Raw genomic sequence first — 27,359 nt, 5'->3', positions numbered from 1 at the left:
CAGGTGTGATAATTATGCGTCCGTTGTAGGAGATTCCAGCGGTTGACACGTTACAGCATGGGCCCTTTGAGCGATCTGTGATCTGCAAACTGTGATGCAGTGTGAATTCAGACATTTTTGTCAGTGTAACAGTAGCTCCTCGGTGGAATCAGACCCGCCTTCACTCCAGACATGCAGCAATCAGACTTGGACATCCATGAGCACCTTTGGCAGGAAACTGTGCCCACCGAGTTGGGTTAGTAATGGTTTGAGGAACATGACGGATTGTTGACTCTGCCTCGGATTCCTTGGATCCCAATCTAATCTGGAATATCCGGATGCTGCCAGCAACCTGGTGCCCAATATCCCAGGAAACATTAATCGGAGGTCTGTAGAGAAATCTGTGCCCATTTTGGTGGCAAAAGATGGGCCTATCGTATTAAATAGGTGGTTTTAATCTCTAAAATAAAGAACTGGACTAGATTGAGATTACTTGGTTTTAGATCTACCATGACCTGGACGTCTGCACAGACAATTTGTGGATTTAATGTTGTGACCGCTTGCCGTGTATTGAGAAACAGCATTAATGTGTCACCCATTAGAAAACCTTACAAATAACACCACATTGCAAGTGAATGAGCAGGACTATTATGGCTAAACTGAGGTTCCTGGTCATTTTCAAATCTATGATACAGATATCAACACCACAATATGAATTTACAAATTGTATCCATGTGAACTACTCCCAGGCTTTATTCCCTCTTTCCAACTGCTGGGGAACCCTTCTACATTATGGCCAACGGCCCAGACACTGCAAGTCATTTTGAAAACCCATTTATTCACCTATTTGAGCAAAATTCACATTTTTCTTTGACTTCTTTTACTCAGTTGCCCCTTGTGACAATGGGTTGAAGGCAGTGGACATCAGTGGCATGCCCAGAAACTAAACACACAAAGAACACAGTTAAAACAAGAGGGCTGCAACTAATCTGCATGGGGGAAAAAATCGTGAAAACAAAAAAGAAAAAGAAAGAAAACACGTTCAGGAGACTTTACAGGAGTTCATTTAATCCCAAGGATTTCTGGGGATAGCTGTAGAGGGAAGAGCTCATACAAACACTTCACTGTACATACAGATTTACATGGCGTGGGGAACATGATGTATGGTCTTGCCTGGCAATCCCACCTCTGGTATACTGTACAACAAACAGCTGAGGGCAGGGACTGCATCCAAACTCCACTCCTGTGCTCTGTTTGCATCTGTGGGCTCCGCTGAGCAACGACCAGTGTTCCAGATGGCCTACAGAGTCGAGTTAGAATAAATCAATCACAGAGTGCTGTATTGCCTACTCTTAAGCTGGACATACAGTAAATATACTCCGCTACTATTTATTACATTATGACATAAGATTTGGAATGCAGAGTGCAGTGTAGGCAAACTGAACATCTCCAAAGTCAACACAAACACATCCAGCAGCAGAGCTGGGATGCAGACTGACGTAGCAGAAGGAGAACTTGCTTCAGTTTCATTTTTGCAGTATGTTGCTCAGACTGGGAAAAGACCGTGAGCTTGACATCACGGACCTTGTGGCTGAACAGAGTTGTGGCGAGGCAGAGGGCCCATCTGGCCGCGCTTCAACGTGTCCCTTGAGTTTGTAAAACCTCTTTCTGGTCTAATAATAAAATCAAAAGCATGAAAATAAAATCAAAGTATATATATATAACTCTCTCGGGTCCATTTCGTGTACGATTGGCATTTCTCCTTGTTCTTATTCCTCCTCGCTCTCGTTTTCATGCTCCATGTCTTCATCCCCATTCGCTTTGGATTCTGTTCTACTGTCTGGGTCTTCGTCATCCGATTGCTCCCGTTTGTCCTCATCCATCCCCTCGTCCTCGTCCCAGTGCTGAGAAGGACGCAGCAATAAATATCTCAGTGCTCAACTCAGGAATGGACAGCGTAATAAAATGTGATCGTAGAGTAGGTGTGCACTAATTTACAACATGAGTGCTTCTAATCTGCTGTCACACAGGACTCTTTGACTGGCCACTAACTTACATCAGAGTCGTCGTCATGAAGACCTTCATCACCAGATGCATCGTCGTCGTCAGAGGATTCTGCGGCGGGAAAGCAAATTCATCAGCCTTACATTCCGTGAATACCAGCACAGACCCTCTCGCTAAATTACTGAAAAGAAAGTACCATTACGGGCCATTTGGTTATGACAACAATACTGCTGCTTGGTGCCGGAGGAGGGATGTCAATATGATTTAACGAGCCAATCGGCCACATTAGATCAGTCAGGCACCATCTGCTGTCATAACGCTGACCGGCAGACTTTAATATTCCTAAATATTCCACTGCTTTATGTCGTAACTCTAAATATGTTTATATGATGTACAACGGGAAACCAAGGGAGAGAAATGACCAAGAATAAAAAGACATTATGTATGACAATAAAAAATGACAATATGACGTTATCTTTGGGTAACAAAAGAGGAGAGTGGACAACGGTCAGTCCTGCCTCAGTGAGAAATTACACGATGCAGGCTTACTGACATTAAAAAGGGACATTTTACCAAACAGTGAAAGGAGAGGTGCCAGGAATACAAAGGGGAGGAGGACAACAGGTCAACTTGAGAGCCTTTTAACATTATTGTAACACATTCCCATCAGTTCAGAGAGCAGAGTCATTTGGAGTGGGGGGAAATCGTTTCTCAGAATGTGGTAAAAAGGCAGGCTTTATATAGTAAGTGACAACATGTACCATTTTCTAACTGGCACCTTATTATCTGCATCACCCCTGGTGAATCCTCCTGTATTCTGACAGACATTTGTGCAGCTACTATAATTGCCCCAGCTCAGGCTACAGTGTGGGTAATTAATGTGACCCATACGGAAAACAACCAGCATAATTAGGTAGCACAGTGATTTCCTAATCATATCCATTTTAACTGTACAAAGTGCCCACGAACTATGACTCAAACTCCTCTGACGTGTCTGAGGCTTCCTGTCAGATTCCCATGTTGGAGCTATAATAAGCCAACTGCACAGGAACAAAACTTCTGCTTCCTGCTCATCAGCTTCTTTTATGAACTTTTTTTTTTTTTTTGTTCAATGAACTTGCACATCCTGGACCACTGACTGGGGTATTGGAACTCAAGGCGCAGGTTAATTATTTCATGAAAGCCAATTTTCTATGTGGTTGAATAAAGCGTTTTATACAGTACGGTAATGAGAAATGAGAGTGAACAGAGCGGGGCCTTGTTGTTCCGCTCAAAAGGGGAGGATCTAAACGCTGCCGGTCAGGTTGCCAGGCAACAGGAGTCGTGTTTGCGTGCTGTGCATCGACAAGAGTGGCTACACGATGGGCAACGCTGTCTTCATAAATCCCACCCGATTCGGTGCAGTTTTCAGCAGGAGTCCCAAATGACTTAAGGTGAATCGCAAGATAATGAATGCCAGTCAAAATGATGAGAAAAACAATACTCTGGTGTGGGAGTGACTCCACAGAGCATCATTTTAACCTGTTGCACTGCAGCAGGGATCACACCAGCCAGCATGCCTCTAAAATGTACAGGTGACGTGAAACTGAAACTAGATCATCATTTTATTCCTGTCAGCTGACACTCCCTCTGCTCATTGGACTGAGGTTATGAAACCACACATGAAAACTGAAAGGCCACAGAATGGTGATGGCACAGGGAAGAAGGTTATTAGAGAAAGGACACAGCTGGAAAACAGAAGGTTAGTAAGACTAAACACAGAGGGACACTAAAAGAAGGACACACGCTTACCCTCTTCATACACCAGCTTGGCTGTGTGGTCGACGTCTGAAACCGTGTTGCTGCTGTCATTTGTCGCCACCTAGTGGAGGGATGTGATATGGTATTAGAGAGTGAATGGAGGTTGTGCACAGACCACACTCATCTCTTCAGAATTGATTCTGTTCTTATCCACTTCGAGCTAAATGCAACTATGCGGTATAGCCAGATAAGTAAGGCGGAAAGTATTGAACCCTTCTCGGATTTAATTTTACATGCATTTATCTTCTTAGCTTTTCAACTACAGGAAAGAAGGCATTACAAAAAGAACCCTGCATCTGTTTGGATGTGGGGATGCTGTAAGACTTATGGTTTGTATTTACAGTTAGGCTTTAGTGACAATGTAACTTTACTTCAGGGATAAATTGGCTTTTGTAAAGCTGAACGTGGCTGTGAATCGTTTCAGTTTAGCTCAAGAAAGATAGCCTGTCACTGAACGTTGCACTACTCAGTGTGCAGCTCAGACCTTGCGGCACTGAGGTTCTTTTCTGTCCTGACTGAATTATGAGCTGTAGGTTTTTGAGCCATTTCACTGGATTGTGTGTGTATGAGCCAACGTGGTGCAAAACCAAAGAAGCATTCTTTGTGAAACAAGAGTTAAAAAAAAAAAAAAAAAAAAAGGCCCATAAGGGTGCGTTCTGATCTAAAACTACTCTAACAAGCACTTGATGCATCACGTTCATGTTGTGTTAGGCAAATTGTTGAGCTGGTTGAAATGTTTTAGCAATTGCCTTGTGACAAGTTGCATCTAGAGCTGAATTGTTTGCGTGGGCACAGCATATTTCACTGATTTAAAGGCTAGCCTGAGGACTGAGTTGGGAAGCACAAGTCTATTTATTTTTTTAAGCTGAATTAGACCATTAAGAAGCAAGCATTTGGAAAAACAACCTCCAAAATCCTAAAGGGTTTACTGAAAACATCATAAGAAACAAGCTCTAAACACAGAGGCAGGCAAATGTAGAAGAAGAGGACAAGCCTGCTCTCAGCAAGTAAACATACTTCAGGCTTAGTTTTTATAATACATTTTCCATATACATTTGTCTACATTCTGTGCTCTAAACGTCCCAAATGTAACCAGCATCTCCGAGCTCACAGTGCATGTTCTGAATCTCAATATATTCCAGTTGCACTTCAAACAACACTGAGCTGGCAAGACACTTTGCACTTTAAGACGGCCATCGGGGATCCCTGCTTAGACAGCCGCCCTGACAGCCATCGGGGAGGCCCGTTCACACATCCAACACTCCCAGAATCCTGTCTTTAAAATACCCAAAGGCAATGACACTGTGCACACGTCTGGATATGATGGCACCTACCTGTGTTGTTAAGAGATACAGCTTCCCGTGCAGCTTTGTTAGCTTGTGGAACATCTTCACTCTGCTCTCAATCATGTGATAAAGGACTCCCAGCTGGGTAACCAGGTCTGGCAGCTGTTGGATACACAGATGGATCGGGTGAAGGTTTTTTTTTTTATAAAATAAAAAAAAAAAGGCAGAACACGAACACAAAGACAGCACTTGATGACAAGGCCTCATCTCTATATGACACATACATATGCATCATCTTTACTTCATTTAAAATAGTAATGAGTGAATGCCTACTGCTATGAAGAAGGAAAGGTCGGAGGTCAAACAGATAAGGAGTTATATTAATTATTATTATTATTATTATTAATGTATTAAAATGTCAAGGACTGTTACACTCTCAGGATATCCTTGTTGGCAGAAGTTCAGGTAGTGACCAAGACTAGTAAGGCCCTACTGTGTTATTTGTGTGTATTAGCAGTATTGGCTAAACTGTGTGGCTACCTTAGCAGCCTACTTTATTAATGCCCTATAATTTGCATTGCATTTAGTGCTCAGTATAGCTTTTAAGCATCGTGGTTCAGTTTCCTCCCTCTTACTGTCACGTATATACAAAGGGTCATGCTGTATAAGCGTTATGTAACTACGTGTCGGGCTGTTTCAGCAATATCATAAGTACACTGTTTATGTCAATGCACAATTCTGCCATACATTACACAGGGTAACATGTATATTTGAGCTTAATGGTGTCTTCAGTATTTCTTTTATGCAAGCTTTGCATATTGTGTTTACTACTGATATATTTACATGCATCATGAATTATGTTCCATTTATACAGAAGCACCGTTTCACCAGAGAGTTTAACTGTGGCGGTGAAAAATTAATATTCTGGACTTAAGGCATCATATTAAAATATTTCAATATTTAGCGGTTAACTGGCAACTCAGAAAATGGTAGATCAATTAATCGAAAGAAAAAAATAATAGTTTGCTACAGCCCTACTCTTGTGTATTGGAGGTAACCACTGAACATCCAAGTGAGAATAAATATGAATGTTGACAAAGGCAAGAGATGTGAACAGAAGAAAGCGGTGTCTTTGTGTGTTTGTGTTGTTCAATAGGCTGTGTGCCGTGCTCAAGAGAATCATAACAGACCGGACTACGGTGTTGTCTGTAGCTTCTGTACACAAGACGGATGTTGGAGACATTTAACTGGTGGCTTCGTATCAGCAGTGCAGGGAGAAAGTGAAGATGAGAGATTGGACTCACCGATGCCAGGTATGATGTGTGGTGCATTAGTACAGCCTTGAGCCATCGTACCATCAGAACTGCCCTGTAGGAAGGAACAAACGTATATGCTCTCGATCAAAGGATCAGAACTGCTGCACTGTGTACATCCATATGTTGTGAGATTTTGCTAGGAAAACAATGCAGTACAAATACGCGCCACAGTACCAATGTTATATAGGGCTGGGCATCACTAAAGATTTCCTGAATTGGTTAAATTTCTATTCACAGGAACCTGATTTCATTTGACTTAATATTGATTCCTTTAGATGTATGTCACCTTTTAAACTATTCTGCTTGATAATGAAAGAGACCACAATATTTTACCTCCATCTTGCATATGGTTGTGTTTGTGTCCAGCTTTTCTTTGTCATCATATCTAATCTCAAATGCTGCCACACATCAGCACAGCGCTCTGAGAGTTGTAGCTTCTGGATCTCCCACACACAAGCACTAATCTTTCTGCACTGTCTTGTGGGACTAGTCATGCAAAACCGGTCTTGTGAGACCTGTGACATTTTTATCAAGAAGAGACAGGAAAAGGGCATACGCTTTCAAATAAACAATACAGCGATTTTATTAATCGATCTTTCAAATGAAGATCGAATTTGAATCGGAAAATAAACTTGATTAAGCCCAGCCCCAGTGTCTAATGTGAACAAACACTGAAATTAGGTTAGATAAATGCTAAGAGTGGACATATCTGAACAGTCACTTACGTAAAAGGATGTCCCTGGAGCCTCTTTGTGAGCTGCAAAGGAGATACGTGTTAATTAAAAACTACATCACTCACAAATGCAGAGAATGGGACAAAACTAGTTAATTCAACCACACAGAAACTATTTAAAGACAATCAAATCTTATTATATTTGTTTAGTCATGACTAAAGCCTGACACTCACCTCTTCCACCAACGGTAGAACAGCAGGGAGGGGTAACCGAGCAACAGTCTTCTTTATTACCATCTCTTTGCGAGTCTGAAAAACTTTCTGTAAGAGGGGAAGATAAAAAGAGTTTGCACAGAATTGGTAAAAGTTTGATGATCAACAATGTGTGTCTGTGTCAGGCTGCATCCTGCTGGGGATGGCTGCTGCCATCAAGGAGTGTCATTGCTATGGGGCGGGGGTGCCTGGTCTGGTCTAGGTGAGTGCTACATGTCTAAGTAACATCCACATGAATGCCAGGTCCAAAGGTTTCCCAGCAGAACATTGAATTGTCACAAAATGGTCGATGTTACTTACTTCACCTGTTTTAATGTTATGGCTGATCAATGTATATTTGCTTAACGGGACAACATGCAACTTTTAGATTGTTAGACTTTAAAGTCTTCATACTTGGTTTGAGAGATGTTTCGGGAATTTGGATTTCCTTTTAACACCCAAATCAATGCAAGTATTTGCTGGTGTTAAATAAACACGTAAAACAAACTTAAAATAAACACCAAAGTCGAACCAAAGTCAGAAGTTGTAACCAAATTCACTGGAAAGAGATCTTACATTTAGGATGTTGGTGTCACTGCTCTCCAGGCCCTGCACCAGCAGTATGGCAAAGTTATCTGTCTGTAATGAGGCCATCCCTTTAGGAGCTCCTTTCTCCATGGAGACTGTAGACAGGTCGATTTCACCAAGTCGCTCTGCTATTGACATCTATGGAAGACAAGAGTTATTTTAGGTGAGAAAGAATGGACCCATCTGTTCACACACTATATGTATTCAATTGTATTCAGGTAAAATACCCCAAAGTAACTTAACACAACCTTCTCCACCTTAATGTGTTAGCATCGAACCAATGAATGTGGAAAGGATTAGAACATGTGAAAGAGTTGTGCATATAACCAGGTAATCAAATAAAAGAACAAGTCACCTCCAACTACAGCAAAATGACACAAATGAAGAGCATTTAACCACCTATTTAAAAACCTCTCCTAGCTGATTAAGATTACAGTGTGACTTATCATTACACTATACAAAAAGATTTTTGTTCATCAAGTTGTTTGGGGTCGAAGTCAAAAAGGAATGAAGCGGACAGATGCAGATACCTCTTTGGTGTCCGTGTCCTTTTTCCTCTTCTCTGATCCCTGTGTGGTTCCTTTAACTGGGGCTTGGTGACCAGGAAGCCCTGGGACCAAGACTTTGCTCTTAGAATTGACAACTGGAGTTTTCACCTAAAAAAGCAAATTCAGTCTTTAGAATCACAATCTGCTATGATACATGTGTATATAACAAACTTATTAGCAGCAGCTCATGTCGTGTTTTCATTGAGCATAAAAAACCCAGCACAGAAGATTGTAATAATTCCTGACTTACAGTTAAAGAAAGTGAAGAATTGATTGTTACCTTGGAGACAGTGGTTTCGATGGAAAGGGACAAGCTCGTCTGAACATCCCGGGTCAAACACACATGCTTCTCTGCTGTGTTGATCTCCTGTAGGGGAGGGAGACAGACCGACCGATGGCAGGTGAATACAGAGGTTGACCAACACCAATATTTAATGAAGGATTACATCAGTATGAGCTCTCAAATGTTACCACAGCTGGTAATTATCTACAAACTGGACAAATCAATAAGAAAGGCAAACAGTGACAACACAAACGTTCATTTTAAAGCTGATACTCAATACTCACAATAAGATTTATAAGCTGTATATTGCCATGCAATTAAAACCGCTCTATTTCAGTGATGCTCAGCTGTCACGATTAAATCTTACTTCTTTTCTGTTAATACCTCCTTGTGCAGTACAGGGATATGGTCCAGGAAATTGTCATCTTGAGGTAATGACCCCAGTCAAATAAAAAAGATAAATTGATAGTAAAACATGTATTTCAGTGGACTCACCACTCTCTCCATTACTGGCTGTAGGTGGTTGCCATAGGCCAGCAGCACAGTCTGAGCGTCGGCTCCGAGAGCAGCTGCCAGCAGGGGGATCGGCACAGGGGACTCCTTTGTGTCCGACATCTGCACCGTACATGAAGGTGACAAGGGCTTCTTACAGGGCCTGTGAGGACAGATGTTGACACATTGCATTGGCAACTTGGATATAAAAATGGCTACTTTACACATAAAACGTAACAACTACGACAAAGGAATCAAGTTTAAGATACACGGAGATCCTCTGATTTAATATGCAGTAGATTTCAAAGCCTCAAACTAGTAGCTGCAGTGCCAGATTGTACCGCTTCTGTTTTGTTAAATAAAATAAAATGAATAAAAGAATGTGCATTCAATAAACTATGTTATGATGAATTTAGGGGGGAGTTAACCTCCTCACAGACCACGCAAGTCAGACACAGGTTGTGACTGCACCCACTTGCGGTTAATATGGGTTTTTATTCAAGCACAGTGGAGAATACAATTCATTTAAAAAGGATTCACACTCTGTATAACAACTGATTTACAACTGTGGTTAAAAATCATTTGCCCTTCTGCCTCCCTTGAGCCGATCTAAATTCAAGGGGCTCCTGCCGGATGAAGAGCACAACACAATGTCACACTTCTGATCATCGCAACTATCAAAATAACAGCAAGCGACGAGAACTTCAACAGAGGACTTTCCAAACAATCAAATAAAAGTCACAGAAGTGCTAAATGGCTTGCTGTGCTTGTGTTGTGGTTAACCAACCAAGTTTTGTGGCTCACGTTTGTTGGGCCTGCTGCAAACTGCGTTGCAGCTCCAGCAACTCCATGTTCTGCACAATTTACACCAGGTAACTCATTCTTCTGGGCTGCATCTCAGTCAAGGACAATCCAGTAACCACTCAAGTTGAAATGCATTATTCCCCGTTTCTCTTTTTGCTGAAATTTCTCTTTTTCACCCGTCTCCTGTTTCTCCTCTCCTATCTCTGCATTACCTTGGGGCTTCTTAGTTTGCAGCTGCAGCACTATGATATAACCTTGGAGCAAAGTAGGACTTGACCACTGTGTTTCCAGCAGCTTTCCAATATAAGCTGCTGGTGTCCATGTCCAAATGTTGCTGAGAACATATTTCAAAAGCACAACCACTCCTATGAAAAGGTCACCACATTTTCAAGCCCTTTGTTTTGACTGGACGTATAAGAATGAAGATTTACACAACTTGCGAAGAGTGTATGAACGTTTCGTACTTTCCACTTGCGCTGTGTTGCCTAGAACATGTGTGCAGCGTTTTGGGGACTTACCCGTTTAAAAAGTGCTCAAAGAGATGAAGCTGCCCATCCTTAGACACTACTGCCAGCCTCACAGCCTGTGAAAAAACATTAGCACATTGAAAACAGGCGACATAAACCAGAGCTCCCGCATAATCACACTGCAGGGAGCCGCAATTTAGCAAAGCTTTTAGCAAATGCTTACATCCAGAGGCACAGTTATGAACACTGGTTTAGTCATTCACACAGAATTAACAGTTCTCGGATGGATTCAACAATGTCAGCATAGTTATTCAAGCAGTAAGGTTTGTTCAGAGTTATTATCATTTCCCTTCAACACAGACTGTATTTATTTCAATATAAATACAGGCTTGAAAAATCCTCTTCGCTCTAACCTCTTCCTTGCTGTTGGACGGGACGAGGTCGATGTGTCGTGGCTCGTCCGTCAGTGTGAAGGACACCACTGAATTCTTGTCCTTCCCATCTTCTCGCACTTGCCTACAGTGAGATAGCGTCTTATTAGTTATACAACTACCCAGCCTTGGCCAACAACGGCAGTGCCTTTTAGTATTACACACACACACACACATATATTCACTTGGCATCAACAAGAGTCATAGGCCAACTCCAGCTGCTTCCTTTGCACTCACCATACACTGAGCAGTCGATCATGCGCAGCACCTGACAGGAAATAGAAGCCGTTGCCGTCGGGAGGTCGCGTGGTGGCAAAGCGAAGGGTCGTCACCGCCGTGGAGTGGCCTGTGAATTTCTACAGAAAGAGAAACCAACGGCAAAATGAATAGAACATAACCCTCACTGGCTCGCTCTCACCATGTTCTCACTGCAAACTTCCCTAATTGCACCGACTCCTCTAGAGAGAGACTTCTAACATATCTGAATCGATTCACAGACCATGGTAGCCCAGTGTAGCCACTCAATTTTTATCAGAATACGAGTCTGGTAATACTCCATTTAGATTTCATCATGGGGCGTGTTTCAATCAATATAGAAAAATATACCTCTGCATGCAACTGGATAATCCTACAATCAATCACTCATTTTGCTGTAAAAAAAAAAAATACAACACCGCACCGCTCAGATGATGTGTATAAATATGTTGTTACTTTGCTGCCCATCACCACATAAAGCCTGCCTAAATGATTTGATTGGCCTGGCAGATTTCTGCAGGAGCTAAATTTGTGGTCTGTGAAATTCAGCTCCCAGCCTTTAGACCATGGTCTGATAACTCGACAAATACGAATATAAAACAACTGATTAAACACAACTCACCCTGTAAACCTCCTTGGTGTCCAAGTCCCACATCTTGATGGTATGTCCAGCTGAAAGCAGCAGTTTACCATCAGGGCTCACACACAAACTGGTCACTGCTGCGCGGTCTGCCTTCCACTTACTGCAAGAGACAGTGACAACGTTAGGTTAATGCGTGCAGCATTTGGCGAGGCATTCTATCACACACGCTATTTACTTTTGCACTTCACCTGAGAACAGCAAGAAACAAAAATGCTCACCACTCTGTAAAACCATTTCGCAGACAACAAATGGGCTTCAGGGACTTAGTGAGGATTCACGGTGGCATTAATGTTCATGACCAGCTGCTGACTGCCCCACTACGATGGTCACCAGACAAGTAGCGTTCATGGTGAAATACAGCGGTATTAAATGCTCGACATTGTAGCCTTCGATCCTCTGACATGTAGGCGTATTTCAGTGCTCGACAGCCTGTCACGTGGCATTCATGTCTGACTTTTCACACTAACGGCGTGTTTTCAAAAGTAGTGAAAGGAGGGAGCCATTTACAACGGTGGCATTTTAACACCATTCTTTCTCTGCAAACTATTCTTTTGCTTGTGAGAGCAATCGACAGAAAGAGACAGAAAAGGTGGTCTTAATCATGCTGATAAACAACTAAGATGGTTCGTTGTTAGTCTGATTTGCTTGTGGGACGTACTGAAACTGTCTCTGAAGCTTGAAAGGATTACTCCTTACAGAAACGGGTTTACAACGTTGGTATTTTAGCACCAGGGCCTTGTTTTCTCATTGATTTCAGTATGACTGGTTGACAGAGATAAAACAATCTTTGCAGCTGGCTAACTACTGAGCTAGAATGACATACTGAAATTGCAAAACAGCCACAATGTAATCCCGCAAGAACTGTGTTTTGTCAACCAGGTCATGATGTATCAAAAAAACAAATGCCGTATCTAAAAATTTCGGAACTAGAAAGTGTAGTTGCCTACAAGTTATTTATTTATTTATTTATTTATTTATTTTTTTTAAATTGTACAGTGAAACTGGTTGCTAAATTTTTTATTATAAATGACTGACAACATTATAGAAAGGATCCTTGCAGAGATGTTCCACATATGGCTCGTTGTGAAATCATGTGTGAGGGAAGTTATTGCAGGAAGACGACAAAATTAATGTAGGATGAGTTGACAAACTGCTTTGCTGTCACACACTGCTTTATGTGGACAGCGACACGCTGAAGGTGCAGCTGATTGAGCTCCAAATGGACAATAACATCCCTGTCTGTACACTGAGCCTTAAAAGGCATTGTGTTTGCAGTGCAGTATTTTACCTCCCCCCAAAAAAAGAGAGCGGATGCAGACAGAGTGGAGTTAATGTGATGAGCTCAATCTTGTTGGTGTCCGTGCATACTAAAACATGATAACTTCAAAGAAATTAGGATAAAATTAAATACTCAGCAGTAAGTCTAAACGGAGTCAATCTGTTGCAAAAGCAAGCTGTTATAGTGTATGTAATTTGGCATGGGCAACAAGAAACCATCAGTGATTTTTTGAGGTGTCTGGGTTTAAAGCTCTGCCTCAATCAAGGACGAACTGCTAAGATTTTTAATCATATCAATCATATACATTCAAATACACAAAAGGACTGAGATTTACAATCCTGACGTTATCATTTCACATGACGCAAGCTTTTATTCAAAGATTTGCTTAATGCTGGTAATACTGCACTGTTTGAATACACCCTTTTTGCAGCAAATAGTTCAGGTCCAAGGGAAGTCAAACTGCCGGTGACAGGGTACATGACACACGCTCCACCATCACTCTGAGGGAATATAGGTTTGCTGACAGACAGTTCTGGGCTGCTTCCTTGCACAAATGCCACTTCTGTCTGACAGTATTAACAATGACATCAGGTTCTGCTGCCTTGGGTGATTTTAAAGGACAGGTGTGTTCTACCACCTTCATATTGCTATCACTAGCTTCTAATAGTGTTATGGATGACAGACAGCAGAAGCAGGGATAAATTAAAATCAGTCAGCAGTTTCAATAAATGTACTGGCAGTGAGTCAAGAGCTGCTGAGAGTTTTAAAAAAGCTGCTTTGCCTCAAAAAACAGCAAAACTTGGGCGTTTGTAGTGTGTCTACATTAGAACTGAAGAAAATCCTCCTAAATCCTCTTCTAATGACAATAGTCCAACAGCCAACGTTTCCCACTCCAGACATCAGACACATATCCGTGATTGGTGGAGCAGTTGAAAGTCTCCCATAGCGCAACATTGGCCATTTCTAACTGGAGAAGTAATCGGGACACTTTAATTAACTTCAGGATAAACAAGTAGTGTTACAAAGGCGGTGTACTTAAGGAATGAGACTGTTTACACCATCAGTCATGTTCACCGAGCTGGAATTATAAAGATGTAGGGACAAAGCAAATGAATGGCTCAGTTAATCTCAGTCACATCAGAAGAGATGTGCAGAACGCATCTACACAGCCTGAGAGCGTCTACAGTGAGCTATTCTGCCTGCACTACAGCTCCATCTGTAAGTGACATTATTTCTCTTGAATATCATTAGCAAATATGCCTTTTTTTTCTCCCAGTACAGGAAACACTGCTACATTCTTTTTTTAAATTTAGAAAAGTAGATACTGACCTCCGTGTCTTGCCTGTCTGCAGGTCCCACTCTACAATGTATGTGTCATCTGAGCCACTGTATAATAAGCTGTCTTCAGGGTGCCACTGGACACAGTTCACTCCTCCACTGTGGCCTCCATCCTGTCAGAGACAAATAATTACACAGACAAATGTGATGAATCCCTGTAATTCAACACCGATGCTTAAATTGTATCACCTTCATGATAAAAAAATATATATACAAGTTTCTCCTTTTGCATCCAAATTCATTATTCAAGCTATCTGCTCTCCATATTCCAGTGATTAATGTAGATGGGTTATCTTTTCCAACAAGACAAATGACATTCTTAGCAGCTAACTATTTACTCCGCAGGCCATGGTAAACGAGCAATTCTTTCCACAAGGTGTCAAATCTGAAACTCACCAAGGTACAGTGCAGTGCTCCCTTCGCTGTACTGTAGATGAGCACACTGCCAGCTGCTGTGCCCATCGCCAGCAGGTCCGCCTTCTCCTCCACATGCACTGCCTCCGATTTCCTCTTCTTCCTCTGAGGTCCCTCCTGAAGAAAAGTGCATTTGTGATGTTATTATTAATGACAGTTTAAGTGCTGGCACACATGGACTCTTACTTGTAGTATTTCTACATATTAAACCACTTATCTGCTTCTCATACTAACTGACAAAAGAAAACACTGTCTATGGTACATTTACGTTTTAAAATGAATTACCCAACAATCCGATTTACTACTTAAACACGTCAAACAATATAAAATGGAGAATTGTGATTCACAATTTTTTTTATTATTGACGTGTATGAAACTTTACAAAACTGATACACAAAAGTACAACTTGGACCTCTCCTGCTCTAAGTGTCATGGTGGAACACGCTGCTGAAGCTTCGCTGGGCTGATGCTAACCTACATAAAGAGTTTATTAACGGTACTAAAACAATATAAAAAACAACCATAGGCAATTTGTGTGGTTAATGTAATTCCAAAAGGTATTAATTATAGTGAGTTTGTAATGATATTTCCCATTAAAACACTACCCGTGTTTTTCTTGAACTACCATGTGGGACTAACATGTGCGTTCTACGTAGCTCTGAAAGCTAGCTGGTTGCTAACGTGGCTACTCTGCTAACCAAGTCTGTACCAGATTCACAAAGCAGTTCCAATAACAAACAACGCAGTCTTCCAAACTTTGTAAGAATTTGCCCTTTCTGAGTACTGACACTTTAATATTAACGTGTGAACCTTTATAACAAATTAGCTCATGCAGCTTGCTAAGGCCTCGCTAAAAGCAGAGAATCCCACAGAAGCCTCACGTACCTTGACTGTCCGGCATGGTCCCCAAGCTATGCACATACAAGTGGCACTCAAATGAGCTGAAGGCACATATTCTTGATGAAGTGTTTTACTATCTGTGTTCCAAATGCGAAGTCTGCCATCCTGGGCACACAATGCTAAGTACTGTCGTGATTTGGGTGAAAAAACGCAGGGTAGCTGCAGCGAAGAACTGCCTCCGTCAGCCGCCATTTCTGAAGCGCTGCTCGAGTCTGCGTGCTCCGTGGTGGATCAAACCACGTGTGGCCAACTGGGGACATGCGCGTTAGCGCGTCACCAGAACCGCCCTCCCATTGGCTGCAGCCAGAAAACAAGCAGGTTGATTCATGTCGCCTTCAAGTTTTCCTCGTAAGCTCGAAAGCTATTACATCCTTAGTTGTAAACGCCATACTTTATGACCGGTCGATTAATTTATTTGTAGTGCCACAATTACTGACGTCCTAACTAGGATATTCCGAGTGCCTATAAATAACAACATTTGTAGGAAATTATTTCTTCAACCCGTTGCAGGATATTCCTCTGAACAACTACATCTGTTGACCTATTTTTGACGCCAAAATAACTTTTTTCATGGCACATTGTACTACTGACAACCAAAACAAATTCCTCAACTATATGAACATATATGGAAAAGATAATTCTGATACATTCTATTCTATTCTGATAGCATAATCAATTTGTATATTTATTACAAATTTTTGGGATTTCTTTTTTTTTCCATTTAGATATATGGCGCTGTTTTCCATAGTTTTGCGTTGACATTTGCAAATTCTCCAATTGTGTTGGTCTGTGTCTTACAAATACTCACCATGTATTGCTAGCTATAAGGCAGTACATAACAATGACATAACTCCAGTGAGTGTTTACAACCATACAACAGGCTGGTTTGAATGAGGACTGCTGTTAGTTAATATGTCGCCATCTGCTGGTATACTTAAAGTACTACACTCGTCGCTCAATTATGACGTTGTCCACATATTTTTTTCTGCTCCAGCATGGTGACCTCCTAGGCTTTGCAAACAGCCGGGCTAACGAGAAACGATGAGCCTTGCACTGTAAGTTAGAGCGACATTTCCACAAGATTTACTGTATATTTATTTCAGAGACGTACACGCCGTGATTATAACTGAAGCTTTTGTTTGATCTAATCTCAATTCACTGAATAGGACTCCAGGACACACCGTTCACGTTTAGTTTATGTATTATAACCTGACGTAATGGCAGTGTATATGCCATTCAGATTTGTGGTTATGCACAGACTGGTGAGAGTTTGCACATCCAGTCAAACACACACCAGACACAGGGACATACTGGTAAAACTCAGTAAAATTAGAAGGGTCATTAGAACTTTTTCAACCGCTTCTGTGAATTATAATGAGAATGAGGGGGACAGCTCAGACTCTTCACGCTTGAGCACCAAGCTTCCATCCAAACAAGCACTGCTGTACAGGAGCAGGCGGTCCCTGTCCCCTCTTGAGAGGATCAGTAACCTGCTGCCCCAGGACGCCCTGAGCCCCGAGGTGATGCAGCTGAGAGAGCAGAGCCAGCAAGAACCAGATGAAGACAGAAACATCCAGGTTACAGTCACAAACAGCAGAAATGAGGAAACTGGACATGAGGCACCTGTTAATGAGGACAACCCAGAGACATCAGATGAGCCAAACACTTCATCACATCATCATAAGGAAAGCAGGCCGTCACCCACTCTTCCAGGAGAGAGGTTGCTCACCTTCGGAGAGATGCTCGTCGCAGAGTACCATAAGAAACAGGATGATTTCACGAAGATGTTCAAGCTTCAGAAAGGGGAATGTCTGCAGAGCAGCTGGGGTTTCATCAAGCATAATGACATCGTCGGGAAGCCCGCAGGTCACTTTCTAGATACAAACAAGGGCGCTTCCATCTTAATTCGTCGGGCCAGTCTGGAGGATTATGTCCTGTATATGAGGAGGGGAGCTGCAATCGTTTACCCTAAGGTAAGGTATATGGAAGTTTGTGTGTCACTGTCTAGTTTCAGAGTGCCTTACAGTCTTTCTCTTTGACCCTTTTTACTCAGGATGCAAGCGCAATGCTTATGTTGATGGATGTCACAGAAGGAGACTGCGTGTTGGAGACAGGCTCCGGATCAGGGGCCATGACTCTGTTCCTGTCCAGAGCAGGTCTGCACACGCCGTACTGTCACTGCCTCACTGTGGCTTTTTGCATAGGCTGAAATGGAAGCACACAGTTCCAGTGTTTAGACACCCAATAATACAATTATTATGTAGGTCTGAGCAATAAATAAATAAAGACAGAAAATATTTAACAGCCTCATCCAGCAATAAGAAAAAGATTCTAATCTGACTAAAATCAAACAGATCAAAGGGTTATGACTGCTGGTTATAAAACTGTAGGCATCATTTTAGTAACAACTATTATTGGTGTGGTTTTCCTCAAAAACAAGCTAAATTAACAAATAATAAATCTAGACATTTTCAGAGATGATTCTATCAGGAGTAGCACCATGCACTGTAAAATTCTGCTCAAAATGCAAACAAATTCATTGTATAAAAACTCAAATAAATTGCGCATGATGGACAATAACTTATATAAAATAAAATGCACTTTAAAGATTCATTAATCAAACAGTTTAATGTAAACTGAATAATGAAGCAAAAGTAGAGGTTATCAGTGTGCATCACATTTTAATCTCAACTCCTTATTCTTCCCAGACCATAAAAATAATTTTTGTAACTAGAGAAAGCTTCATGTAACTGACCATGTTTTCCCCAGTTGGCTCTAAGGGCAGTGTGCTGAGCGTGGACGTCAGGGAGGATCACCAAAAGAGAGCCGTGTTGAACTACAATCGCTGGAGGGCGTCGTGGAGTCTGCGGAGAGGGGAGGAGTGGCCCGACAACGTCCAGTTTCATAACGCTGACATCTGCGCGGCCTCCTCGCTCCTCGCCGGTCGGGTATTTCATGCGGTCAGTGTTTAAATGTGGCTTTATGTTTGTGAAACAGAAATGGAGACGGTGTTTGTCCTGACAACAGTACAGCACTACACAATCAGATGTATCACTGGGCAAGCTATTTTAACATTTATTAGGCAGACTGAATAAGGTAGACTGGATTCCAGACTGATCAAGTATCTGTGGGATGATCCACAGAGCCCCCTCCCTTCAACCCATAGGACCCAAAGGCCCCCACTAACAACATTCTGTTGCCAGACACCACAGGACACCCTCAGAACAACAAGATAACCTTAATATCTGTAACGTTAGTACTGGATAGTCAGAGTAAATGTTAAAACAGCTTGCTGTAGCATTATGACTTTGGAAGTTAATGTTATAGCATCAGCTCCATATGGTTTATTTTGCAGGTTGCTCTTGACTTGCTCAACCCTCACCTGGCTTTACCCACTGTGATTCCACATCTTTATCCTGGAGCTGTGTGTGCCGTCTACATCGCCAAGTGGGTGGCTCTGCTGTTTCAAACTCATTTTGTTGGAATGTTTTTTTTGTTTTGTTTTTTTAGTGTTACAGCCGGTGTTACATTTGTAGTGAGAAAACTGCTCATTTCGTCTCAGAGTCAGGAAATTGTTTGCTTTGCACAGCATATGGCAACATATGGGGAAATGGCTTGTCTAGCAAACAAGGCAACAAACTTTACCAACTAAGATTAAAAATAAAACCTCAAGGTTGATTCAAGGAAATGTCTGCACCCAGCCAACAAATTTCCTTTCCCTTTCATTTCTTCTAAAAATTAAAAAAACAAGATATAACATGGAGACTAATGAGCTGTCGTGGGGCTTGTCGTCCAATCAAATCAGATTTTATCTGTTCAGTCCACCATCACCATCAAGTATCCACTATTGCTATAAGGAGGCTTTACAACTGTCCATAAAGAAAGGCTCAATTGTCCTTTTACAAGTAACATTATATTGAAGTTAGTCTGGAAGCCAACCCAATTTGCCTTTCCCACAAAAGTTTAGCTGTGAAAAGATGGCCTGGAGTGACTCCAGGCCATCTTTTCACAAGATCTGCTGGGCCAGTCAGATTGTTTAGGTGGGCTTTATGTGGTGATGGATAGAAGAGTTACAGCAGCATAGTCATACACGTCATCTGAGCCCCACCGAGCTGAATTTGTTTATAACAGAACGGCTCTGATTGGTTCTAAGAGCATTCTAATTGGATTTCTTTCCTCTGTATTAGTTAAAACCATAGACATTTAAACAAGCCCCAAAATGAAATCTAAACGGTTTATTACCAGAATCCAGACAGACTGTATGTGATTGTTCAGGTAAGTTCCAGGCTTACAGATCCTCCTCGTAACATAACCCTAGCCTTTGTGCTAAGCTAAGCTGTTGATTCCAGCTCCAAATGTAATGAACAGACCCTAGACTGGGATGGATCCTCACAGCTAGAACATTCAACCGTTCCTTTTAACTGTTGATTTTAAGCTTCACGAGTGTGATATAATCAGCTCACCTCACAGACGTGATTATGGACAAAAAAGGCAGTCTTTATAACTAGTGTTCTGACAGTGCTAACCACAGTCATGCTTTGGTCTTTTTCCTATAAGAGGAAAATCTATTTGTAGTATAAATTTACTATCACGTATGCAGATTCTAGTACACATCTACAGAAGCCATTATTCTGTGTTTAAGAACTGCTGTATGACTCTTCTCAACAGTATAACACAGGTTGTCGACCTGCTGGAGGGTCTCCGGTGTTCACAGCTCCCTATGCTGTGCGAACGCATCATAGAGGTTCCAGTCCGTGATTGGTTGGTGGCCCCTGCCCTGAGAAAAGACGGTCAGTACTGCAGTAAGAAAGCTCCCATCCTGGATGAAGACCTGCAGCAGGAAGACGACACATCAGACGAGACGGACAGAGGTGATTTTAATGAACACACACAGACCGCCGTGAACGCAAACGCTTTTGTGCAATCCCACTTCAGTTTCGGTGTTACCATTTCAGAAGGGTCGACCACAGAGGAAGACCCCGACCCTGCCTTTGGGAGCGTTCCTCACATTGCCAGGCCTCATCCTGTACAAATGGGCCACACAGGTCAGACGTTACAGCATGTTTAGTCCCTGTGAAAGCTCCTGGATGATGTGTACTTAATTGTTGATTGCGTTCTTCTTTTTTCAGCATTCCTGGTTAAACTGAGGAAGTGTGTGAAGTAGCTATTCTGCCTGTGAGGAACATTGGACACAAATGAATGTTAAATATCAGCCAAATGGCCTTCGCTGGAAATGACTCAAAGAATAAATGACCCATTTCAAAATATGCATTGGTGTATTTTAATGAAGAATCCTGTAATGGACAAATATCTTGGAAGATTTAGTTACATTAGTGTCAAGATTAGCTTAATATTGTGTTATGGCACCATAAATAAGATGGCAACATATCGGCAAAACGAAGCGCATTAAGCTAAACTAATTGCATTGAGGTTTTAATAAAAATGTCACAGTGCCAAATTCCCTTCCAAAGCTTGTATTCCAAACTCGAGACAGTGTTGGATCATCAAACAGGCACAGTGGTAACAAAACTAATAACACATCCAGTGGAGCCCTTGCATATAACAGATGGTTGAGGACATTTTTCCAAACTCATTTATACAGACAAATCCCTTTAACACCTGTGGAGAAAATAGTACAAAAACATTAAATAAATAAATAAATAGATAAATATAAGAACTCTATTGGTTAAACAACCCTTTACAGTAATAGTGTTTTGGCACATGGACACAAACAGCCAACTTATAAACAATGTCAATTTTACAGCTTCCATTATGGGAGTACCTATGTATTTAATGACTTCAGCTCATTGTTCCCATTGAAATATAATCTTATGAGGTAGGTACACATGTACCTTTTTTTCTTGCATTAGAGGAGGATGGCAAATACTGCGGATCGAGAGCTTTACTTTAGAAGATGAGAGCCAATAAATCCACGGAGAGAGGCATGAGTACATACAACTACTAGGCTGATAAAAAGTGGGAAGTGTTGAGACTGCTGAGGGGGTGTAATGCTCTACTCCTCATTGATCCAGTCCATGAAGGTGTCGTGTGAGGACTCACAGGAAGAATCATCCCCTAACGAAGAGGGAAGAAGAAAAAAAGCAGAAGTGAGCAATCCTAATTCTGCCCAATATTAGTGTGTAGAAGAAATCTAAATAGGCGTCTCACTAAGCAGACGTCAGCAAGGTCACTTCTACAACAAACAAGACATATTTCTTGAACTGCAAAAAACATTCCTATTCCTGAACCCGACCCCTTTCACTGGGATATAACACAAGCTTTACCATCTGGGCATTCCTATAAATAAAACAACTGTAGGAAAAACTCGATAAGAATAAATAGAAGCAATACCCATCTCACTGGCCTTAAATCTTAATGTAGTAGTTCAGTTTTAATGTAGCAGTTAATTGACTCAAATGCTGAGATATTACCTAAAATAAAATAAAAATGTCAATTAATACAAGTGTAGTGCATTCTTATTTGGCTATTATATTTTTCCAGCAGTGCTGTTTCTACAGAGGCATCCAGAGGTCATGGTGGAAACATTCATTCATTCATTCATTCATTCATTCATTCATCTTTGGCTCTACCGAGCAATGACATTTGCTTTCCCAGCTGAACAGTACTAAGATACAGTATTATGTGGTGGGCCACTGCTGGTCGTAGCAACACAGTGGTACCCTCAGTGGTGTCTGCACCGCTGCATTTAGAAAGACCCTAGACCAGCTAGTTGACCAGCTCCAACTGCGAAAGCTGTAGAGTGTGTGAAGTGTGGAGTGTTACATGATCTCTTCCGTCTACAGAGAATTTCTTTGAACTAGCTTTGTATTAAAACTGCATGTGAGCATCACACTAATGGTTCATATGGATCAGAATGAATCTGAAACTTACTGAGAAGTTCACAAAGAAGTTCCAGCTGTGACCATTAAGGGTTTCATTTCAGCTTTAGAATTGCACACAGTAAAGGCTCATTTAGAGTACTGCTCGACATAGACACAGTAACCTAGGCACAGAGCCAACACCGGAGCGAGCCATTTCTACTTGTGCGTTTGCTCTGTAAAAACTCCACCCAAACGCTAGTCAGCACTGTGTCTTTTTTTCCCCAGTCGGGTTCAAATTTGTTTCTACTTCCTGCTTCACTATTCAACGATGGCGACAAACTTTTGCAGAAATTTCGAACACGAGTCATACAAATGTCTGTATCTCTGAATCTCCTCAGTTAAACTTTCCTCAATGTGTTCCATCTTTATTTATCCACATAAAATCAATTCGAAAATTGTGGAGATGGAGAAGCAGCCATCATACCAAAGTCATATCAAACTGTACACCCCATGCTAAGCTGTTCAGGATAAATATACTATATTTTATAGACTGTTAGACCAGTGTTAGTGATACCTACTGGGGACCTCCTCAGGACAGAAACAGCAAGAATGCTGTGCCTGGCTTTTAGTCTCCAATGCCTTCCTGTGAGAGGCTGCAACCCTAGGTGGGGTGAATTCCAAACTCAGTACGGAGGTGAATGGGTGATGATAGGGGTTTGGGGTCTGCACAGATGAGCCCCTGGAGGGAGAAGAGGAGCGTGGGCTATTTTGCGATGTGTTGCCACGGTTACAGAGGGCACAGGAGGCTGGGGTCGCAGACGGCCCACGGGGGTATCGGGTGTGGTTTTGACCATTATACTGCCGCTGGGCACCACTGTGGTGAGCGGGCCGCTGTCGCTGCCACAAGAAGTGAGAGGACACAATGGCCATGACCTAGAGGACAGAGGCAGGGAGATAGTCTGAGAAATAAATACAGTTCGGCTCAAAAAGCTAGAGAGATGGAAAGTCCAAAGCCAAAGCATTAAACTGCACTGCAAGCAAAAACAAGGCCCTTAAAATTCTCAGCGATACCATTTATCAGTCTCCACAGGCAATTATACAGGTGCGTACCTCCTCACAGCAGCGCCTGCTGACAGCAGCTCTGTACTCGATGCGCGCCCACAGCTTGTCTCGCTGCTTGAGGAAGCGGGGAAACTGCTTCCTCCAGTTCCTTCCCAGCGCCCACGGAAAAATTTCATACTTACACTCCTCCTCATCCTCCTCCATGGTGTTGGCAAGATACCTGCAGACGGAGAATAAGAGGTAAGGTCAGGGTTATAGCTTTTCCAAAGGATATCAATAGGTGTGAAGGCACTGATACGTAACGTTCATCTTTTATGACGGAATACAAATACAAAAAACTTACAGTGCGATGAAAAAATTCTTTCTGGTGTATTCAGCAATTGTGAAGCAAGCCCTTTTGAAGTAAACAAAGGTGATGGCTAGAAGGTACTGATGAATTGGATAGAAAAGGTGGAGTCAGTTCAATATAACTATCATATAGGTTAGTTTCTTTCACCAAAATAAAGGCTTTACCTTGTCTGTCATTTTGAAGCAACAGTCCATCCTCAGAAAGTCTTGAATCAGGTCATCGGCTATAACCAAACACACCAAACTTGTTTAACATGTGAGCACTGTACTTAAAGGTTAAATCATTAAATCATCCTTCTTCTATTTATTCACCAAAAAGCCTGAAGTATGCCGTCATTTCCTGCCGCTGGATGACTGTAGTTTGAAGCATGCTAACTCTGGCGTAACACACCGGTGGCTGGCTTGCTGTCTGAATGTTCCACAACGGGCCCTGGGAGTCTTGACCGATGGCTCTGTTTGGACAGAGGTGTCTTCTGATTTGGCGTACATTTTTGCGTTTGACCCGGAGATTTACAGAGGGGGGAGTCCTCATCATGTCTCAGGTAGTTGTGATCGGTGTTCTATCTGGAAAGAGATAGGAGCACTGACATTTCATCCATCTACCACCTTGAAGCCTAATCTTGGAGAAAACCCCTGTGTCAAAATGTAGATTTAAGACATAGAGTTTTAATTTATTTCGACCACATTTCCAATAAAATTAGCATTTATAAAAGTATGATATTTTTAAAGCATAAATTGGCCTAATTACTTAATAATTCCCAAATGAATATATTCAAAAGCCTTTTCGTCTGACTCATTATTATTTTGACTAACACAGAAAAGACAATGACTCCACCAGTTCATCTAAATTGAAAACGCATTGACTAATAAACGAATTATTTAAATTCTACAGGACTGGTGGGTTTCCATTAGCGTCATAAAATGAGTAAATTGGCTAACAAAACTATTTTCGCTTCGTGGCTCCCACTGCAGTTAAATCGGGTAAGAAGCTGACATATTAACCAATAACACGAGATATTTTAAGTCAAATTCTTTACATATTACTTGAAGCACATTTTAACCTATGTCTGGTTTTCCCCCAGGATCATAACTAGCTAGCTAACTAGCCGCCTACCACCTAGCAAAGGACAGCAAAGAAGCTAACGTCAACTTCAGCATTATTCAAGAATGTTCTTCCGAACAAACTCTGATTCAGTATACTTGCCCAAGTTAGATGGGTTAAGTGAACGTTACAATAAGCGACAGAAACAAATAAATCTTTCCTTGTTTTTCTTTTTTTTTTTTTTTTTTTTTTTGGGATCTCGGCTTTTGGCTTAATTGAGTGAGTTCAGTAGTTAGCTAGAAAAAAAATATGGTTTCGCTAAGAGACACCTGTTAGCATTTCAGACAGAACATCACAGGGTTGAAAGACAAAACTAAGTTTGTTCCTTGTGAGAGGCTAATGATATTAATTAACAAGTTTAGATAACTGAAGTGAGAGTAAATAAATGCACTGACCATGCAAGATGGCGCTTGGCGGCGCTGGGCACTGGGCAGAGGACTGGAGCGCGCTTCCAATCTTCACACGTGCACGCGCGGACGTGTCTTCTTCTTCTTCTTCTTCTTCTTCCTCTTCTCCTTCCTCAACAAGCTCTTCAAATACATACAGTCAATGTTCAAATAGCGAACCACTGTTTCACTTTCGTGTCGCTGTAAAATTAAAAATATCGAGAAAGCCAACATGTAGGTAGATTTCGATCATTTCAAGAAAACATACAATTAATACTAAATGGCCAAAGTCTGTCCCAGGGAAAAATAAGAGAAACAATTTGTCATGTTTATTTTTGCAAGTCTTAGCCTACTTGATACCAAAAGGAACATAACATAGACATTGGTGTTGACTAGGTTTGCCAACCATAGAAATAGTAGAGCTTCTGGCTAGTGGACATTTTTCAGAAGAGACACTGGCATACTTGGAGTGTAAAATCTCCGATCACATGTGCCTATTAAAAGAGGTGTTTTCTGATTTCCACCTCCTGCCCAAGCACCACTTCTGGGAACATTATCCCAAACTGATTCGGAGATTTGGTCCCCTGGTTGATTTCTGGACCATTAGATTGGAAGCTAAGCACAACTTCTTTAAAATGGTGGTGCATGATTCTCACAATTTCAGAAACATCTTGCTCACTCTATCAACAAAACACCAGCTTACTTTAGTTTACCATCTAGACTTGCCAAGTGCTTTCAGACCTGATCTGGAAGTTGGACACACTGCAGTTGTTTCACCTGATGCACTCGAGCACTCCATGAGGCGGGCTGTCGAGCTGAAATATGGAAACATAAGTCTTGTGTCTCTTGCAACCCATGCCTGCCTTTATGGCACAAAGTATTAAGAGGGTATGTTTCCGTCCGTGGGGCACACCAGTGGCCTCCCTGACTTTGGGACAGGGAGGCCCTGACTGTTATTTTACTTTAAATGGTGTGTTCCTCTCCTTCCTCTGAAAAACATATGCAGTATGTCCATAAACGTAAAAACAGGTTTTAAACAGAATAAAATGTGTATGAATGTTCATGTTTATTAATGTTTCTTTATTGTTCATTTTGTCTCTTCTTACATTCTTTTCTTCATCTCCAGAGAAGTCCTGAGAGAGAGAGTTTCTCAGTCACAAGAAGATACTGTTGCGTGTGATAATTTCAGCACAGGACATTAGAAAGCTCCGATGGGACTCTGTTCCAGATTCGGTTGACGGCCTGAAAGTGGTGTTGAAAAACAAACTGCAGTTACACTCTTCATTTGACCTTCAATATGAAGATGAGGATTTCAGAGACATCTGTAACCTCACGTGTGTTTACGATCGGTGTTCACAGCAATGGCCAGCTCATTTTCCCATTCCCACCTTCTCATATGATGTTGAGCTGAGGCTCAGGCAGGGCAATGAAGCTTCTAGAGAAAGTGGAGCACTTATCCATTTCAAGGGACACGAAGTCTGAGATTCTGCTCAAACTTGCTGAAACAATATATTCATTCATGACCTACCCTACACTTGAACATTTTGGATGTGTAGCCAAGGCACTTGATGAAAAACACCCTTGCCTTATAGAACCTGGCTCAACATCTGGAAGGTATTAATGGAAACACAGCATAAAGTTCAAGATGGGCAATTACAGACAGAAATTGAAAGGTGTGAGCTGCCGAGAAATGGAGGTTCATTCAGAGAAAAGAGGTGCTGGGGGACACGCAAGGGAAGAGAAACAAAGTAAATAAACCTTAGACGGTGTGAAACAAATTTTCTTCCAGATCTCCCCAGGGAAGAGACAGCAGAAGTCTTGAAGGAGATAGAGAAAAGATGGTCCAGGAGATGAGAAAAACAACCCCAAACCTGGCCTACATCGATGA

The 27,359-nt window shown here is 41.7% G+C and overlaps 3 protein-coding genes across 7 annotated transcripts; 1 reads left to right on the top strand and 2 right to left on the bottom strand.

Moving 5' to 3' along the window:
• Positions 1–1,026: 1,026 nt before the first annotated feature.
• wdr43 (WD repeat domain 43) lies at positions 1,027–16,040 on the bottom strand. Its single transcript, XM_084569458.1, has 18 exons — positions 15,738–16,040; positions 14,835–14,969; positions 14,430–14,551; positions 11,801–11,921; positions 11,161–11,279; positions 10,906–11,008; positions 10,544–10,608; positions 9,225–9,384; positions 8,727–8,813; positions 8,429–8,554; positions 7,887–8,036; positions 7,293–7,379; positions 7,111–7,142; positions 6,374–6,437; positions 5,118–5,231; positions 3,775–3,844; positions 2,036–2,094; positions 1,027–1,883 (listed from the first exon to the last, which is right to left on the bottom strand). Exons 1-18 carry the CDS (start codon positions 15,942–15,944, stop codon positions 1,749–1,751), a joined length of 1,956 nt encoding a protein of 651 aa, XP_084425584.1. The 5' UTR covers positions 15,945–16,040; the 3' UTR covers positions 1,027–1,748.
• A 730-nt stretch (positions 16,041–16,770) lies between these two features.
• On the top strand, positions 16,771–21,008 carry trmt61b (tRNA methyltransferase 61B). Of its 4 annotated transcripts, none has more exons than XM_084569386.1 (7): positions 16,771–16,807; positions 16,919–17,725; positions 17,806–17,908; positions 18,522–18,712; positions 19,108–19,199; positions 20,421–20,797; positions 20,882–21,008. In XM_084569386.1, the coding sequence occupies exons 2-7, from the start codon at positions 16,970–16,972 to the stop codon at positions 20,914–20,916; spliced, it is 1,554 nt and encodes a 517-aa protein (XP_084425512.1). In that variant the 5' UTR covers positions 16,771–16,807; positions 16,919–16,969; the 3' UTR covers positions 20,917–21,008. The 4 variants fall into 4 exon arrangements, with proteins under 4 accessions (XP_084425512.1, XP_084425514.1, XP_084425513.1 ...); XM_084569388.1 differs by having other exon boundaries at positions 16,785–17,725; positions 20,421–20,623; positions 20,711–20,797; XM_084569387.1 differs by having other exon boundaries at positions 16,785–17,725; positions 20,421–20,623; positions 20,708–20,797.
• On the bottom strand, positions 20,996–25,517 carry spdya (speedy/RINGO cell cycle regulator family member A). Of its 2 annotated transcripts, XM_084569389.1 has the most exons (7): positions 25,481–25,517; positions 24,296–24,547; positions 24,149–24,207; positions 23,979–24,064; positions 23,684–23,855; positions 23,152–23,506; positions 21,000–21,827 (listed from the first exon to the last, which is right to left on the bottom strand). In XM_084569389.1, exons 2-7 carry the CDS (start codon positions 24,516–24,518, stop codon positions 21,766–21,768), a joined length of 957 nt encoding a protein of 318 aa, XP_084425515.1. In that variant the 5' UTR covers positions 24,519–24,547; positions 25,481–25,517; the 3' UTR covers positions 21,000–21,765. The 2 variants fall into 2 exon arrangements, with proteins under 2 accessions (XP_084425516.1, XP_084425515.1); XM_084569390.1 differs by lacking the exon at positions 25,481–25,517 and having other exon boundaries at positions 20,996–21,827; positions 23,148–23,506; positions 24,296–24,672.
• Between the last annotated feature and the right edge of the window lie 1,842 nt (positions 25,518–27,359).

Source organism: Chelon labrosus (assembly GCF_963514085.1).
Source record: "Chelon labrosus genome assembly, chromosome: 20".
Taxonomy (NCBI): Eukaryota; Metazoa; Chordata; class Actinopteri; order Mugiliformes; family Mugilidae; genus Chelon; species Chelon labrosus.
Note: the sequence above shows the minus strand (reverse complement) of the source record. Positions and strands in the feature narration are given on the sequence as shown.